Source organism: Ovis canadensis, chromosome 9, assembly GCF_042477335.2.
Source record: "Ovis canadensis isolate MfBH-ARS-UI-01 breed Bighorn chromosome 9, ARS-UI_OviCan_v2, whole genome shotgun sequence".
Taxonomy (NCBI): Eukaryota; Metazoa; Chordata; class Mammalia; order Artiodactyla; family Bovidae; genus Ovis; species Ovis canadensis.
The window spans coordinates 82,990,554-83,009,513 of record NC_091253.1 but is presented as its reverse complement, the minus strand read 5'-3'; the positions used below and the strand labels follow the sequence as shown (position 1 = coordinate 83,009,513).

Below are 18,960 nucleotides of genomic sequence, written 5' to 3'. Positions count from 1 at the left end.
AATGAGTTATCAAATATTCAAGAAGAAGAAAACTGTTTGGTCTCAGTTATCAAATATTTAAGAACTAAAAAACTATTCAGTAGGTTTCATTTATTTTGAAGTTGTGGGACCTTCTAAAGTTATATCTTCTGTAAATAAACTATTCAGTCTAGGGCAGGGAAGGTAAAAGGTAATTTTATTTTCGCAAAAACTCTGAAGTTATCTGATCCACCAATGTATTCTTGACTCTCCTAAGATAAACAATAATCTTTAATTGATCACTTAGTAGAAAGTGTTTAACTTGGGCAAAAAGACCTTGAAATCTAACATTTGTTGTACCCTTTATTTTCTGCCTGAAACACTTTTAAAACACTGTAGGAAGTTTTGTTCTGTACTTACTTCATCAACAAAAATGACACTCCTTAGAACTGAGTTCTCCATAAAAGACTTCTTAAGCCTCTCCCCTTTTAACTTTAATCTAAGCCCACTCCCAGGGTCTGTGTTGCACAACTATTCACAATATACCTTCTTGCACTGGATGTTTTTAGCCTTCTCTTTTCTAGATTAAAAAACAGAAATTTAACTTCCTAGAGTCTACACTGACACTGATTTACTGAATCATGGAAACAGAAATGACCCTCAACCTCTCAGCTCTTTTCTTCACTCTCACCGGATGATCTCATGTTCTGTTAATTCTCCATCATCCTACCTCCAAACCTATAGGATCCCTTCCCTCTTTCGGCAACAGAGAAAGTACCCCTTTCTTCCCTATCAAAAGGCAATCCATACTCTTCCTTCTATCCACCGCTACCACCTCAGTCCAAGCTCCTGTGTCTCTCAGCCAAAACCTATCATCCTACCTCTGCCCTTGCCTGCTGCTGCTGCTAAGTCGCTTCAGTCGTGTCCAACTCTGTGCGACCCCATAGACAGCAGCCCACCAGGTTCCCCTGTCCCTGGGATTCTCCAGGCAAGAACACTGGAGTGGGTTGCCATTTCCTTCTCCAACGCATGAAAGTGAAAAGTGAAAGTGAAGTCGCTCAGTCATGTCCGACTCTTAGTGACCTCATGGACAGCAGCCTACCAGGTTCCTCGTCCATGGGATTTTCCAGCCAAGAGTACTGGAGTGGGTTGCCATTGCCTTCTCCTACTTCTCAACAATTCACACAGCGGCAAAGGCGACTGCTTCAAAACATAAATCACATTATGTCACTTAAACTGTGTCAATAAGTTACACTTAAAACAAGCCCAAACTCTCTATGTTGGTTTCCAACACCCTGAGCTCCCGCCTGAGAGTCTAGACTCACCTCATCACCCTTACGACCACTGTGTTCCAGCTACTGGTTTTATTTCTTTACCTGCAACACACCAGCTCTTCCACATCAGCTCTTTTCCAGGTCTGGATCTTTATGGGTTGTTTCCCTGTGCAAAGCTCTCCTATCCCGATCATAACATGGTTAGCTATCCTCAGGTCTCCTATTCTCCTCTACAATGATGCCTTCCTCTCACTACTCTGTGTGTTATGCACTGTCTCTGACCCTTGTTTGTTTTTGTTAAAGAGCACACAAGTTATTCACTAGACTATAAGCTCCATGAGGGCAGAAACCATGTTCACCAGGTTGTCGTGTGTTACATACTGCAAGAAGTACTCCAGAAATATTTGCTAAATGAATGAGTGAGTGAAGAGAGACACAGGATTAAGCTTTAGTCTCGGTTCTATTGTTTCCTAGTAGTATGAGCTTAGACAAGGCACAACTTCTCTGAGATTCTACTTTAAAAAAAAAAAAAAAAAGAAAGAAATAATACCTTGTAGGATATCTAAATGAGACCTAATGAAGATTAACGGGCATTGAATGAAGACCAAGCACAGTATCTGAACTTAATTTAGTGGACGTTAGTTTCCTTCCCTTCCTTCTATACTTTAGAGATGAAGAATTCCCTAAGCTAATTCTGTATTGAAACTAAACAGACAGACAGACAGACCTATCTATCTACATTTACATCTACTGTTGCACCTACTTAAAAAGACTAACGACACGCATTCAAACAGACAGACTGGTAACTGGTATTTGTAGGATCTAGTCTTGCACCTTAGAAAATGAGGGATAAGTAGGATACATCTTACTCACCCCTGTCACAAAGGACAGGATGGGGTGAGGAGAAAATGAAGAGAAATTAAGAAACTGGAAGGAAAAGTAATCTGAGAAACTGGAAATCATTAATTCAACCTCAACTCCTAAGCGTAGAACAACCTTCATTACCTATAAATACTTGCAGCTCGAACAGGATTAGAACTTATTCTAAAATAAAACATTTTCTATTTAAATCTGCATAAATCTCATCTATATTAAATGTATCTTTACCTTTCATTTCCTTTTTACCTTTCATTCTTTTAACTATAATTTCATTGATATGACAAAAGAATAAACAACAAAGAAACCTCAAATACAAAAATGCCTCAGATCAGAGACACAAAAGCAGTACTAAGCAATTAATTTAGTTTTATTCAACATTTTATGTAGTCAAGCTTGACTTTCTTAGAAGTAACTGGAATCCAGTTTAGATTTTTTTTCTTATGTTCTAGTTATTTCTACAATCTTTCTAAAATTGGAACTTCTTATCTATCCTTAAACTGGAAATTTATAAAATGCTGCAGAAAGTTTCATAAAATTCACTGGGAAAGATTCACCCATTAAACATAAACTGCAAGATATGTTATGTTCCCACATCTAGAACAGCAGTGTGTACAGAAAGAACTTATGACTACAATGAGCTCAAAATCAACTTAAAGATAACATTTTGTCACAAGTCAGTCAGTATAGGTCAGGAAGAGTTCTCACTGCTCTCAAAAGTTCTAGGAGCAAGTAACTGAAAACAACCACCTACAACTCTTCAAGGCTACCGTAAAATGATATACAAATACAACAAACACTTTAAGTTACATTTTAAGGCTTCACATAGGGCAGAATTTTACAAATTAAGAATTGTATTCGCTAAGTGGGTCCAAGCCAGTAAATGAAGGAAGGAAGCAGGACAGAAGGGAGGTAGAATAGACTAGAAAACATCAGCAAGAATCTCAGGTGGTACCAACAAGTATTATTTCATGAACTTTGTTTTGTTCTGGGAGTAATAAAAAAATGCAATATTTTAGGTATTTTATGGTTTTATTTTTATTTTAGGTTTGAGTAGAGGGAAATAAAGATTAGAAAACATTGATCTGGGAAACAAACAGAAATGGAAAAGGAAAAGTTATGGAACCGCCACAGTTACCAAATTATGGTTAGCTTGTATTGACCAGGAGACAGACAGGGAAACCTCCATGCATTCTAACAGCCAGATGTCCCCATGTGAGATATGGAGAAACTACCTTCCCCCCTTACAGCCAGCCTAACACAGTAAAAAGCCGACTCACTGGAAAAGACACTGAAGCTGGGAAAGATAGAAAGCAGAAGAGGGAGACAGAGGATTAGACGGTTGGATGGCATCACCAATTCAATGCACATGAGTTTGAGCAAATCTGGGAGATAGTAAAGGACAGGGAAGCCTGGCATGCTGCAGTCCATGGGGTTGCAAAGAGTCTGACATGACTGAGCAACTGAACAACAGTGCCCAGCAAAGCTCACAGCTGCCTTCACTAACTGTTCTTATTCCTACAAACTTCCAACGGCAGAGGTCAACCTTTACCTTCCCCTGCCAGGAACATTCAGTGCAGTTAAGATACAGCAGCTCGTGAAGATAATTATCGGTCTTTGAACAACTACTCCTATAAAACATTAACTGTATTCCATATCATAATCAAGAGTTTCAAATGAGGCGCAGGCATTCAGAAAAGTAACTTGGAAGGAAAACAGTCACACTATTCCACTAAAACAGTCACATTTAATAGTTACAGGGTCCATGAAGCTGGTCATGTGAAGAGATTAAACACCAAAATACAGATAATTTTTTAAGGGATTTGAAATGTTTCAAAGATTCATGGCACAACCTGGAGCCATTTACGACTACATTTTAATAGACAAGAGTCACTCTGTGAAGGGCTAGTATTGGAACTGCCCCAATAGCCAACCCACCTGTATTCCACCCCTCCCACACACACACTGGGTCTAAGTTAAGCGTTACTCCAAATATTCAGTTGCATTAACAGAGGTTTCTCATTATTTTTGAAGCCACTTTTTGGAAAACACATGTTTTGATGTAGATAAGGGACAGCTCCATAAACTACAGGGTGTATTTGTTCCATAGGCTCAGAACAGGTACTTCTCAGGATGCATCCACTACTTGTCACAACTATTGGACACACAAAACCTCACTATTATATGAACACACACCCCCTCCCACACTACTCTTCCAGCTTTTTTCTTCTAATACAAATCCACAGAGGACTGAAGAGACCGAAGAGGACAAAAAGTGCAGCAATAAAGAGATTTTCCCCAACTGCAATGAAGGAGTGAAGGGCTCCTTTAATTTCTGCTCACAGTTTAATGTTCCGCCTGGCTCACTACCTCCTTTTTCTTTATACTTTGAAATTTGCTGTGTAGCTTGGTATATCAACCATTCACATAATCACTCCCTAGTTTTATAATCTGATGCCACATTGTTGGAAAAAGGAGCTTCAGTCTTTGCCTACTAACAAGTTCTCACTAAACACAAATTCCCCAAACATAAATATCTGATAAGCACCTACTAGAAAGTCATTCTTGTGCACCAAGACAAAATCATGGGGTTCACAGCCTCTTATCCCTAGAGGCCAAAAGACTTTTAGTTCAAACACTAATGGCATAGCTTTTAATGAAAGCAGAGCTAAGAGAACCTGTTTGTTTATCCATTCTGATCAGACAACACTGACTCAATTCTGATTACAGTAGAGGACAAAGCTGGACGCTCTTAATCACACTAAAGATGCCTCTCTCTTTCTTCTCTCTCCTAGACCATTACACCAAACCTAGTACAGAACTATACCCACCTTCAGGCTAGAAGAAACACATAATAGCTTATTGATCTCTGGTGTAGACCCAAACCCACAAGTCACCAGGCAAGTAGGGATCACAGCCACTTGATGCAACTAACAATCAAAAGTTTTGCACTGGGTTTTCTGGTCACAAATAAGCACACCATTGGCAATGACCACATCAAATGTGGACCAACTCCCCCCAAATAAAAATAATAAGATATTAATCAGCTCAGGGAGCAGCGATGCATTGTGAACCGTACAGGAAAACTACAATTTCTTGGTTGTCAGTAAAGGTCCATTTCAGTTCACTAAATTCTTCATTTCCTGTAATTTCTCAGGTTTTTAAAAGTTAGGTCACATTCAATCCTATAGATAAGTGCTTTCAAAAGCGATAATGCTCCCTTGTAAATTACATGGGTGGAGTTAAGCGTTTGCGGCAATTTTTAGAAGTAAAATTTACCTAAGAATGGCAACTTCCAATTATTTCCCTCTGAAGAAATCAAACCACAACTCCCAAAAGTAAAGGTTAACGATGTTCTCTGAAACAACGATTCAGTGTTTTTTAACTGAAGGAACTAAGAACAGTCAAGTCAGAAGTGGAACTCAAAGTCTATCAAGCAATGACTGTTCTTTCCAGTGAATTCCATGTAGCTCTTGTTCTGACCCCTGTGTAATACATAAAGCTTGGTCCTCGTTCATAGCCTCAGCCTTCTCGTTATCAAAGGCATATATACGTAATAACAACCCACCGACTGGGATAAAGCCACAGTGACAACATTCGCGGACAATGATGGGTGAGACAACAAACGAACCGGGAGTCAGCACAGACAAGTACGCCCCAAGAGGGAGAGACTGAGGGAGGGCTGGAAACGATTTTCTGGCCTTCTCCCGCACGTTGCTCCAGAGTAAGGGGTAGGATCTTGCATGCCGGGCGACCAGCAGAGCCTCGGCCGCCGAGGTGCAGGGATGGGAAGAAAATAGCGGGCTGCTTCACCAGCGAGTTGGGGAAGGCGGGGAGTCGGTGCGGTGGGAATTCCGCTGCGGACAGAACTTCCTCGGCCCGGGAGGGTCGAGGGGGGCGACCTCCCTTTCTCTCTCCCCCACACCGTACATCTTTGTCGTGTGTGGAGTGTGCAAGGGGCGACGAGTTCCCAAGGAGCCGGCCGCCGGGGCCCTCCAGCCCGGATTGGGAAGTCTGCTCGCCACCCTCGAGCTTCTCGAGGGGTTGGGGGGCTCCCCCCAGCTCCGGGGACGCGCAAGCCGCTCTCCAACACCCCCGAGGGTCTGGAGGCGGACAAGCCGACCCACAGCATCTCCGTGTCGGGGGGGACACCTCTGCCGCTGCACCCACCCCTCGCCGGGTCTTTTGTCCCGCTGGCAGCCGGGGTCTCTAGCCGCCTCCTCGGAGAGCCCCTGTCCTGGAGGCCTCGGGGCTCCGGGTCGCCCCAGCATTTTTTTTTTTTTTGTCAGCGGGGTTGAGGGGGTGGCGCGGAAACGCGGACACATACCGTACACCCCGGCGAGGAAAAGCAAGACCAGCGCAGACCTCCACCGCGGAGACTCTTTTGTGTTCCAGCGACGGGCCATAACCACGGCAGATGGAGGGAGCGAGGAGAAGGAGGAGGAGGAGGAGCCGGGGCCAGAAGCCGCCGCCGCCGCCGCCGCCGCCGCCGCCGAGCCCCCGGCGGCTCCCTGCGCTCTCCGCGGCGGCGGGAGGGGGAGGGGCCGGGCCGCCGCCGCCGCCGCCCGCGCGCGCTCCCTCCCTCTGGCCCCCTCCTCAGCAGCTCGCCGGCTCCCCCCGCCCCACCCTCCCGGGGTCCGCGCGAGAGCCCTCCGCCTCCGCGGGACAGCCCTCCCGGGGGCAGGGGTAGCCGGCACCGAAGCGAGGCGAGGCGAGGCGAGCGAGCGGCAGACGCGCGACTCCGGCCTCGCCTCACGCCGCACAGGCTGGCCGGCGCCCGCCGCCACCCGCCAGACAGCGCGAGCCGGCACCCGCGCCCATCCGTGCGATCGGCGATCCCCTGGCCCGCCTGCCTTGCTCCCCGCCCCCTCCGCCCCCGCCGGACTTTCTCCGTCTCCGGGGCCGCGTTCCCCGCGACGGGAGCCGGAGGAGCAAGGCAGCGCCAATCGATGAGTGAGCTCGAGAACGCCGGCCGCCAGGTTTTCCCGGCGGGGGGGAAGGAGTTGCAAGGGGGCCGGCTTCGGAGCTCCGCCGCCGCCTGAGGCCTCGGGGCAGCTTCCCGTGGGGTGGTGTGAGGGCGAGCTGGGAAGCGGAGGGTGGCCGCCTGAGCGAGGAGAGTGGGTGTCCCAGAAGCTGGGAACTTGCGAGTTGCTCTTCCCTACCCCTCCCTACTTCCACTTAATACCGGCGCGAAGCCCGGAGTAGGTGGGTGCAGGTTAGTGCGGGGACCCGGCTCGCCGGGTCGCTGTAGATGCTGCCGGGGACCTGGGGCCGGACGCCCACGCTCAAGGTGCCCGGGAATGAGCTAGGCAAGGCTGGAGTACCGAACACTTCCAAACTGGCTTGGAAGCGGTGTGACCATCCCGCGGGGGAGTTGGAGCTGGCCTGGGATGCTCAGCCTGAGTCGACCTTGGGGGCCGGGAAGTGGGAGAGGGATTCACTAGGCAATCCGTCATTTCCTTGAGCATCTTCCCCCATCCCAACAAGTGTGACTGCATCACCGTAGCACTTTCCAAATACATTTGTTGTGACTCTGGCACGTCAGACCTCCCGCCTGGTATTTTTCAAGTGTTGGTCTACACGTCTTATCTCCCTTAGTAGATTATCACTGGCCTTTACACGCACTCCCCGGGCTGTTGAAGGAAGACCTACCATGCTCTGTGCTGTCCAATTGACATTGATTATCTTTTTAATCCCTAACAACCTTGTGAGATAAGTTTTATTATACATATTTCATAGATAAGAAAACGCGCCTCAGGTTAAATTATCCAAAAGAGTGTAACAAACGAATGGTTTGAAACAGTATTTCTCATCCCAGATTCAAGGCTGCTTCCTCTCTGCTGCAACGTACTCTGTAGCACAATGCTTAGTGAATAGCAGGTAAATATTAAGATTTAAGAAGAATTTCTCTGAAGGGATATTTACTCTTTCTGTCCCCTACCGTTTTGACCCCTTTTAGATTTTTTTTTTTTTCCTGGAAATGGTATTCCAAACGGTGAGAAAATTTATTAACAAACAATGCAAGACCCAGTAATAACAAATCTTGTATTATCTGGCAAAGCAAACACAATCTAGATCTCAAAAAATGTTTTGCACTCTTGCTGGAGAAAAATGGAGCAGCTTCAGTGTTCATTTAACAACCAGCGATTGTCTTTCCTAGTTTTAGGAGTGGAGACTCCACTGGCTTGATTCTTGAGATCTCTTTCCAGAAATTGTGATGCAGACTGCTGTGTTTAGAACAGGTCACAAACAAAATGAAGAGACTGCAGGGTACTGCCTCTCTGCCCTTTTACTCCCAGTCAAGGAATCCTATCTCCCAGACAAGACTCACAATGCTCTCCTCCTTAATTCTTCCCTTCGCTCCCTCTCACCTTTGTACTTTCTCAGCCTCCCACCCCCACCCCCCAGACCTGTCTTCTGACAGGTACCAAGTTCTCAAACCTTTTGGGCTCAGGGACCCGTGTGTGTGTGTGTGTGTGTGTGTGTGTGTGTGTGTCCATGGACTATTCAGTCAGGCTACCCTGCCTATAGAATTCTCCAGACAGGAATACTGGAGTGGGTTGCCATTTCTTTCTCCAGGGGATCATCCTGATCCAGGGATTGAACCTGTGTCTCCTGCATTGCAGATGGATTCTTTACCATCTGATCCACCAGGGAAGCCCCAGGTCCCCTTTAAAAACACTTAAAATTTGCTGAAAACTCCAAAGAGCTTTTGTTTAGGTGTGTCACATCTACTGATATTTCAGTTCAGTCTCTCAGTTGTGTCTGACTCTGGCGACCCCATGGACTGCAGCATGCCAGGCCTCCCTGTCCATCGCCAACTCCCGGAGCTTATTCAAACTGATGTCCATTGAGTTGGTGATGCCATCTCATCCTCTGTCATCCCCTTCTTCTGCCTTCAATCTTTCCCAGCATCAGGGTCTTTTCAAATGAGTCAGCTCTTCGCATCAGGTGGCCAAGTGTTGGAGTTTCAATATCAGTCCTTCCAATGAATATTCAGGACTGATCTCCTTTAGAATTGGACTGGTTGGATCTCCTTGCAGTCCAAGGGACTCTCAAGAGTCTTCTCCAACACCACAGTTCAAAAACATCAATTCTTTGGTGCTCAGCTTTATATAAGTCCAACTTTCACATTCATACATGGCTACTGGAAAAACCATAGCTTTGACTAGACAAACCTTTGTTAGCAAAGTAATGTCTCTGCTTTTGAATATGCTGTCTAGGTTGGTCATAACTTTCCTTCCAAGGAGTAAGCATCTTTTAATTTCATGGCTGCAATCACCATCTGCAGTGATTTTGGAGCCCAAAAAAATAAAGTCTGCCACTGTTTCCACTGTTTCCCCGTCTATTTGTTGTGAAGTGATAGGACCAGATGCCATGATCTTAGTTTTCTGAATGTTGAGTTTTAAGCCAACTTTTTCACTCTCTTTCACTTTCATCAAGAGGCTCTTTAGTTCTTCACTTTGTGCCATAAGGGTGGTGTCATCTGCATATCGGAGGTTATTGGTATTTCTCCTGGCAATCTTAATTCCAGCTTGTGCTTCATCCAGCCCAGCGTTTCTCATGATGTCGTCTGCATATAAATTAAATATGATATTTACCATTTCAAAATTAAAACCATTTTAAAATATGTATGCTGCTGCTGCTAAATCACATCAGTCATGTCCGACTCTGTGAGACCTCAGAGACGGCAGCCCACCAGGCTCCCTGGTCCCTGGGATTCTCCAGGCAAGCACACTGGAGTGGGTTGCCATTTCCTTCTCCAGTGCATGAAAGTGAAAAGTCAAAGTGAAGTAGCTCAGTCGTGCCTGACTTCGCGACCCCATGGACTGCAGCCTACCAGGCTCCTCCACCCATGGGATTTTGCAGGCAAGAGTACTGGAATGGGGTGCCGTTGCCTTCTCCTAAAATATGTATAAATTCACTTAAACAGTTTGTTACAGGTTAACTCTTTTCCAGAACAAAATCTTTAGTAAAAAGTATGTCATTGTTTCCATCTTTATAAATCTCATTTTCATATCTGCTTCTGAACCCAGTCTGTTGCAAGATGTTCCTTTGTTTAAAGTATATGAGGAAAATCCAGATTCACATAGATATGTGATTGGCGAAGAGAGGACCTTGTGCACTTCCCCAGGGTCCTCAGATAAAATTTTGAAAACTGTTGATCTAGGTGTCTAACTTACTACATTCAAAAATCTAATTATTTTGGTTCTCATTGGAAAAAAACACAATAAATATTCATTCTAAGGGTATTAGCAGCTGAGCACTTAAATGTTCACCAACTAAGCGTATTTATGTTTCAAGAGGGAACATTTTATTTCTACCAAATCTAATCCTAATTGATCATCAGACCTGTGTTTCTCAGCTGGCCCGCTCCTCAGGCTCAGGCTCTCTTGTCTGAGTTTTTGCGACACCATGGACTGTAGTCCGCCAGGCTTCTGGTATTCTCCAGGCAAGAATACTGGAGTGGGTTGCCATTGCCTCCTCCACGGGATCTTCCTAACCCAGGGATTGAACCTGGTCTCCTGCTTGGGTGATGGATTCTTTACCACTGAGCCACTTGGGAAGCCTGGGCCCAGGCCTAGTATTCAATATTACCTTTTTCTCACCATGTCTATTGAGCTGAGAAACTAGATGTTTCTACTACTAAGCAAATATGGAAAAACCCAAACAAACTTTTGGACCACACCAATACATCAAATTAACCCATATATGAGAAAGCACTTAGAAATCTATAAAAACTATATAAATTGGTCAGTACTGGTAACAGGTTTGTTGCCTTTGGAGTGCTGATTTAACTTGGCCAGCATTCTAAGCTACACCCTATAAAGCATAAAGCATGCTCCTGAGACTCTTAGTGGTTCTTAGTCTCGGTCCCTGAGTCCTTAGATGTGTTTCAAGGATCCTGAAATTGTATGAAATTTTGTGCTCGTATATTTTTATAGGCAGAAGATTTGTTATTTTCAGCAGTTTCCTGAAGGTCTGTGTCAATCATTTTTAAAAATGTTTAAGAAAAATTGAATGAAGCAGCTACTTGAGTTGCTTCTTAATCCTTTTCCAAATGGTTCTCAAGCTCCTTGAGGACATGCATTTGGGAGTGGAGAAGTACATGGACTATGTATTTTTCCCCTTGACTATTCTGCAAAGAGCCGTGCTTTTCCACTTTGTGGAGATGTGCCTGTAAATAATCCTTTTGTTTTGATTTTGCACTTCTCTTTCCTCCTTTTCTAGCTATCACCATAGACGATGGTTTAATTTTTACTCTTGTCACTAATAAAACACTGTTTCCTTCTTGGTGTAGACCTTGCTTCATTTAGTAGCCTTTAAGAACCTCATCAACACCCAGTGAGGTTAGACTGGGAAATTAAGTCTACCACTGTGCACATCATCTTTTATTGGAAAGAAAATTGATGGTAGTAGTTTTTCTGCTTGGCATACTGCCAGGCAATGCTGAATCTCTTAACTCCCCCTCAAAGGAATATTATGTTTATAAAAGAAAAACAAACTTGATAAACACATACAAATAACTAAAGGGAAAGAAAAGAATTTTAAAGATTGAAGTTAAATGAGAGATCTTTACAAGCAAATTGTAATTTCCATTGGAATTGAATAATAGAGGGTAGCAAATGAGATCCATCAATCTAGGCAACTTCTATACCAGTTCCCTAGCACATTTATTGTGTTTATTATTTATTGTGTTCTGTGCTCTGACAGCAGACCCAGCATTGTACCAAGTAGTCAAAGACATCATCCTGGCTCTAAACTGAATATCTCCAGTCCACACAGATTTAGTTTTACCTTCATAAGCTCAACTTCTTAATTGTAAAACCTGATTGCAGAGCATGCATGAATTTACAGGGCTAATATCTATCTCTTGTAGCCATATGAAAGAGTTGCCCCTACCAAGAAAAAAGGAGGGAAAGGAAGATTGACTGCAGACATTGGTATTTATAGACAGATACTCTGAGTGTTTTTGCTGTTTAACTCTGAGGTTTCAAATGTACATAACTGTATTTTTTAAGTTCTTCCCATTATTGACTGAGAACATGAACCAGAAGTGCTGATAGGATGGAATCTTCTATATATGAGTCCATCAGAAGTGAATTTAGCAATAGTGATGACAACCCAAGGAATTTTATATTGCTAATTTCAGGCATATATAACTTAACTGTTTGTACTCTGCCCAAGTGGAAAATGGATTTGAGGTTCCCAATGTATTTGGCAATATAGAATTAATATATTGTAGTATTTAAAAGTATAGGCCTTTAGAGTTTTAACAGAGGTGAGTTTGACCTAGGCGATTAACTGTGGTCAAGTAACCTAACCTTTTGTACTTCGTATTACCACCAAAAATGGGGACATATGGGGGCCCCATTATTATTTGCATGCCTAAAATAAGGTAAGAATAATTGCTAACATGTATTAATTACTTTCCCTGGAGCAGGGCATGGCAACCCACTCCAGGATTCTTGCCTGGAGAATCCCATGAATAGAGGAGCCTGGCAGGCTACAGTCCATAGGGTCACACAAAGTCAGACATGGCTGAAGCAACTTGGCACACACACACATTGAGTACTTACAGCATGCTACACATTCAGTCCTCAAACAATCCTATAATGTCCCTACTATTATTATCTCCACTTGTCAGCTGAACAAACAGGCAGAGAAAGGTTCAGTAGTTTTCTCAAGAACACACAGATAGTAACTGTTCATTGTTCAGACTCTGGCAGTCTGACTTCAAACACGTACTTTAATCATTCTACCACATTTTATGTAAAGTACTTAAGACAATGCCAGGAACTTAGTAGGTGCTCAATAAATGGCGCCACTGTTATTAAACACATAAATGACATAAGCTACCAGGGAATCCCAAATGACATAAGTAAAACAATTTTTATTCTTTAATCTCTTACCGTTTAGAATGCAGTATACATAGTAGTTTTCTGTCTTCCTTTTATTTCCTAGAAGTAGCTGGTACTACTCTGAGTTTGGTTTAAATTAGACATAAGCCTTTAAAGTTTTATTTCCTTGAGTTTTTGGAAAACATGAAGCAAGCATCAGTTAGATGAAACATAAGTCTGGCTTTTTGCTGCTTGTACTAAGAAATTTTTTTTTGGTGACCTTGTAGTCATTATTTATAGTTTCCTTTGAAGATCAGAGAACCTTAGGTTGCTTACTGCCCTAATCTTCAGAGACGATCTATGACAGATTTTTCTGATCCCAAAGAATACATCAAATCACATGAAACTGCTCAGTTATCGGGCCATGAAAACAGAGGTCATTTCTACTAAAGAATGGATTACTCCAGCTTCATCATGAAAAGAATATTCTCCTTGGAAATACCCAGACGCGTTTGCATTTTGAATATGTACCAGCTGTGATGGAAAAGAACAGTCTAATCCTTTCGATTTCTGTAGTCTACTGCCTCCCTTGCACACCAGGGGATGTGAAAGAAACGGTGTCAAAAAGCATTTCAATATAAAAGTTTTATTCTCATACTCAATAAAATGAATTAAGTAACTGAAACCAAAAAAAAAAAAAAGTTAAACGCTTCAGAATATTATGCCAGTTGGTTCTAGTCACCAGGCCCTTAACTCTAGTCAACACAGCCTTTTTCCATGCTGTGGCTAGCTCTGCTTAAGTGTAGATACTCCTGAGATGGAAACTCCAATTTACAAATACTCATATATACAAAATTGTATAAAATGCTTTAGCTCTTTCAATGTATGATTTAAGGGCAATTACTGGCAGTTGGCAGGTAGAGACCTAGTTACATGGCAGCCGCTTCAGCTGACCCGTGAATGTGAAACAGGACGCAGTCCCAGAGCAGCTGTGCTGACGGTGCTTGCTCTGGATCAGACTCCCAGCAGTGCTAACCTTCAGGACTCCAGGGACCAAGGTATGTGGGAGGATGCTGTCGTCCAACAAGTCTGTTGTCTGTGTTGTTCATCCTCATCAGGACAGTTGACCGAGACCCTCAGGAGACTCCTGGTACAGGTTTCAGACCTCTTCTGGCAAACCACTTAATGCATACCCCTCATTCACTCAGAATGGAGACCTGGGTCAGTCTATGAAGATGGGAGAATTCACTAATCCCATCGGTGACCCCTGGACTGGTGCATTTGCTAATCTGAAGAGTAGAACCAGAATCTTCAGATTCTCCCATCTTCACCAAGGGTGACGGACAAAGGAAAGAAGAGAAAGCTGCAGTGAGATGGGGTCTTTTATAAGTTTTGTTCACTGCATCTTCAGCACCTCAAAGAGGGCCTGTCTCCCAGTAGATGCTCAGGAAACATTCATAGAGTGAATGAATAGGGAGTTCAGAAATGAAACAGATCCCTGGCGGGTAAGGAGAGGCAAAGCTGTTGGGCAGTGTAACATCGAGGAGAAAGGACCCATGCTTGTCCTGTCATTGCTGCCTAGGTGGTCTGCAGAGAAGGCAGCCTGCTTTGGAGCTCAGGCAAACATGGAGTGAAACATCAAGTCTTGGTCTTTTAGGGAAAGCCGATAAACCTCATTTGGAAGATGAGGCCCATTTCCCCTTGTGTGCTGAGACTTAACATACTACTTTATGAGGTTTTAAAAAATCTCATGAAGTGAGAGGGACTTGCCTGGTGGTCCAGTGGTTAAGGGGACATGCTGCAGGGCAACTAAGCCCATATGTCACAACTTCTGAAGCCAATGCTCCCTACAGCCCATGTTCTGCAATAAGAGAAGCCACCGCAATGAGAAGCCTGCCCACCACCATTAGAGAGTAGCCCCCACTCCCCACAACTAGGGAAAGCCTGCCCCTGCCTGCAGCAATGAACACCCAGTGCAGCCAAAAAAAATAATGAAAGTAATTAATTGATTAAAATTTATTATTAATTTAAAAACCTTAATGAGGAGGTCAAAAACCAAATTCTGGTGTTAAAGCCAGTTTCCTATAATTTTATTTCCAGTGTTTAATATTTCCATTATACTATAGGTTAAATGGACTTTTATGGCCTCAGCTGGCCTTGTATGATCTATAAGTTGGGCACTATTTATTTTATTGATTATTAAAATAAACAGGACCTTTGTTCTCTAAACCAACAGAAACCCTTAGAAAAAAAGAAGACTTTTTAAAGCATTCTGCTTCAGAGGACTGTGAATTTATGCCTTGCTTCGGGTGTGTAGAGAAATTCCAATTCCATTGTCTATGAAGTTAAACTGTTCCTTAACATCAGTCTAAGAGGTGATGAAACCAATGTCCAGTGTGAAGTCAGGATCAGAGGGCAGAGAAGGAAACCAAGGTAGCCAGTATGAATTCAGGATTTGTTTAATGTATTTTGAATTTCTGGGTCATCAGTCACTCCCATAGTAAAATGTAAGTACAAAGAGTACTTTCCAACTTCCAAATTCTGAAATATTGTTTATCATTTGTTATAATCAATATGGCCTTCCCTCCATTTATATATACTTATTTAAGTTGATTGTTTGGGAAAATAAAATCAATTCCATCAAAATTAACAAGAATATTGTTGAAATTGTAGTAAGAATTCACTTTATATTTTTGAATACTTGAGATATGTAAAGACTGTAAAATGTAGCTCATATAACCTAATTCAGTCACTTAAAGGTAGAGATCTTACTCTGGCAGTTATTACAGATACAAGGGAACTTGTAATCTAGTGAAGAAACAGATACGTCAATAAATATAAGTATCACTCATTCATTCAACAAATATGTATTGAGCACCTACTATGTGTCAGTAATTTTTTTCAGATGTTGGAACTGCTCAGTGAATGAACATGGTGACTGCTGTGGCAGGGGTACATGTACATGAGATACACCAGAACTGCAGGGAAAATCAGACAGGGCCTCACAATGGAAAAAAATTTGATTTGAGAAGCAAAATATAAGTAGGAGACTGACAATAAAAAAGGAGGTAGGCATCAGAAATGATTCCCAAGAAAGAACCTTTGAAGTAAATCTGTTTTGAAGCCAGACATGGTTTCTCTCCCAGGAGGATGGGAGAGAAAATGTTAAACATCCTTGGTGGATGTTTGAGGGTGAAATGTCAGTGGATGGTGGAGAGAATTGGGGCCAAGGAGGATTTCCAGATGCCTGCCTCTAAGGTAACCTCTTACCTCGAAGCAACCCCTGCCTAAGGTAGAAGATACAGCAGTTCTAGCCTGACTGATTTTTCCTCCTAGAACCATACTAAACCTTTAGAAGACTGAAAGGTTGCAAACATTTATTAAATCAGTGATGTTCTTTTTGGAAATTGTATTTTTGGCTGATAGTATTTCAATGTACTTAGTTGCTAACATAATAGCCAAGGCACACATATCCTCTATCTTGTTTAATGCCAATTACTCTGTCACTATTTTACTCAGAGCTATTGGAATAACATCAAATGTGGTTTGGGACAGACAAGTTCAAGTCCGCAGGGGCCGTATTTCCATGTCCACTGAATCAGCTGTTTCGTACTGAATTTTTTTACAACAATATTAATGACTGACTTCTGTAGAGCCAAGTAGCTTGATCACGCTTTTAATTTAATTCAGTTGTTTAGGAAAGGGAAACAACTGCATTAATCATTTTTAAGATTCAATTTATGCATATGATATGGATATCATGTTTCCTGAAAGTGTTTTTGCTGAAGTCGTTTGATTAGGTGAGTGAGTGAAAAATTTAATTGTTATGAACTTCATTTCTAAAAGTAAAGATAAATGATAAGAGAATTTGCTTGTTCAATGTATAACTGAAAATTATGTTAACTTTTGCTCAGTATGTCATTTAAAATGTGTTATGCTTTCATGAGTATGTTTGTATCTCATGTCAATTAATTAAGTGCTGTAAATCCCCTATTTATATTTAAGCCTCAGGTAACAAGGTTTCTAACAAATGCATTGTGTAAATGTATTCTCTTACCAAGAAAGAATAGGAAGTGGACAAGTTCATACATCTCACCAGCAAAGGCCCAGTATCAGAGGCCAGAAAGCTTACACAAGCCTCTTGAGGGACAGGAAGCAGTAGATTAACAATGCTTTCCATTTAAATTCAACATTTGTTCTTAAGAAAAGCAGATGGAAGATTGTCAACACATTCCTTAGTTGTGATAATAACTAGAGTATTTAAGGAAGAAGACTCCCTAAGTAATAGAAGCATTACCTCAAAGGAATGGTGAGAACCTGATCATGAGGAAAAGAAAGAACTAGGTTAGGATATGTAGGAATAGAAATAATCCACTCAGGACATGGTGTGATTTTATTTTCTCTGAGGTGCTGTCAAGGACCATTAAATAGAAGAGGCATTTATAGGATCATAAGACTGTCAGAGCTGAAAGGGTCATCTCTAGTCCAATCTCCTAATTTTACAGGTGAGAAACCCAGGCTCATTTATGCAAGGGTGATACTACACTGTGAATTCTGATTCTGCTAGAAGACAGGCAACCTGGGAGTAATGAGGACCCAGAGCTAGACTGAGAAACTTGGGTGGAGATGGGGGAGGAAAGAGGAATTGGCTTCCAGAAAGCAAGAGCAATCTGGTGGAAAAGACGTGGAATATGAAGGGTATAGCAACAGAGACAATGTCGTATCTTGGAAAAGTAGCATCAGCTGGAAGGGCTGAGGCAGCAGGAATATTTCGACAGATGGAGAACACATAGCTGGTACTGGGAGGCCAGCAGTTGGGACTGGAAAATCCGAGGAGGTGGTGAATCCTGAGCAGGTGAATCCTGAGCAGGTAACTCGCACCTTAGTTAGTCATCTTCAATCCAGAGGCAGGCATCCCATCCCTGGAAAGAAAAGAAGCTCAAACTTCCATGTGTAAAATAGATAGCTAACGGGCTGGATAGTGCAGGGAGCTCAGCTCGGTGCTCTGTGATGACCTAGAGGGGTGGGATGAAGGTGGGTAGGAGGGAGGCCCAGGAGGAATGGGATACATGTATGCATGTGTGTGTGCCCGGTCACGTCCAGCTCTTTGCAACCCCAAGGATTGTAGGCTGCCAGGATCCTCTTTCCATGGATTTTCCCTGCAAGAATACTGGAGTGGGTTGCCATTTCCTCCTCCAAGGGATCTTCCTGACTCAGGGGTCAAACCCGTGTCTCCTACATTTCCTGCATTGATATCTTTACCACTGAGTCACCTGGAAGCCCCAGATATATATATACAGGTAGCTGATTCACTTCATTGTACAATAGAAACTAACAACAACACAACATTCTAAAGCAATTCTATTCCAATTAACCAAAAATTAAAAAAAAAAAAAAGGAAAGAAAAGAAGCTTCACAAGATCAAGAACAGGGCTTCAATCAATCCCAGAAAGATACCTAACTGGGATGCCAATTAGGCTAAAAATATATAATCAGCATTGAATTAACAGAATGCTCAAGATGTCTATTTGTAGCTTTAGAGCAAGAGCGGTTTTTAGTAGAGGGCACAGGGTGAGAACTAATAGAGGCTAAAGAGGCAAATGGTGTGTAACAGGATGCTAGGGTCTGACTCTCCACATTCCTTTTAAGGAAGAATTTTTCTAAAAAACCCCACTAGTTTGTGGGAATCTAGTGGTTCCAGCTGTGAGGGAAAAAGAGCTTCAAGTCCCATGAAAATATACTTAGTCATTCTCTAAGCTAGGCTTCAGCAATATGTGAACCGTGAACTTCCTGATGTTCAAGTTGGTTTTAGAAAAGGCAGAGGAACCAGAGATCAAATTGCCAACATCCGCTGGATCATGGAAAAAGCAAGAGAGTTCCAGAAAAACATCTATTTCTGCTTTACTGACAATGCCAAAGCCTTTGACTGTGTGGATCACAATAATAAACTGTGGAAAATCCTGAAAGAGATGGGAATACCAGACCACCTGACCTGCCTCTTGAGAAATCTG

General features: G+C 42.8%; 1 protein-coding gene across 2 annotated transcripts in view; it reads right to left on the bottom strand.

The window, feature by feature from the left end:
- LRP12 (LDL receptor related protein 12) overlaps positions 1-6,921 on the bottom strand; it is an 86,686-nt gene extending 79,765 nt beyond the window's left edge. Inside the window, exon 1 of one of the 2 annotated variants that reach the window (XM_069600396.1) lies at positions 6,436-6,921. In XM_069600396.1, coding sequence (XP_069456497.1) covers positions 6,436-6,514 — 79 coding nt within the window. In that variant the 5' untranslated portion in view covers positions 6,515-6,921. The remainder of the gene's footprint in view (positions 1-6,435) is intronic. The other variant, XM_069600397.1, reaches the window with a different exon arrangement.
- Positions 6,922-18,960: the final 12,039 nt, after the last annotated feature.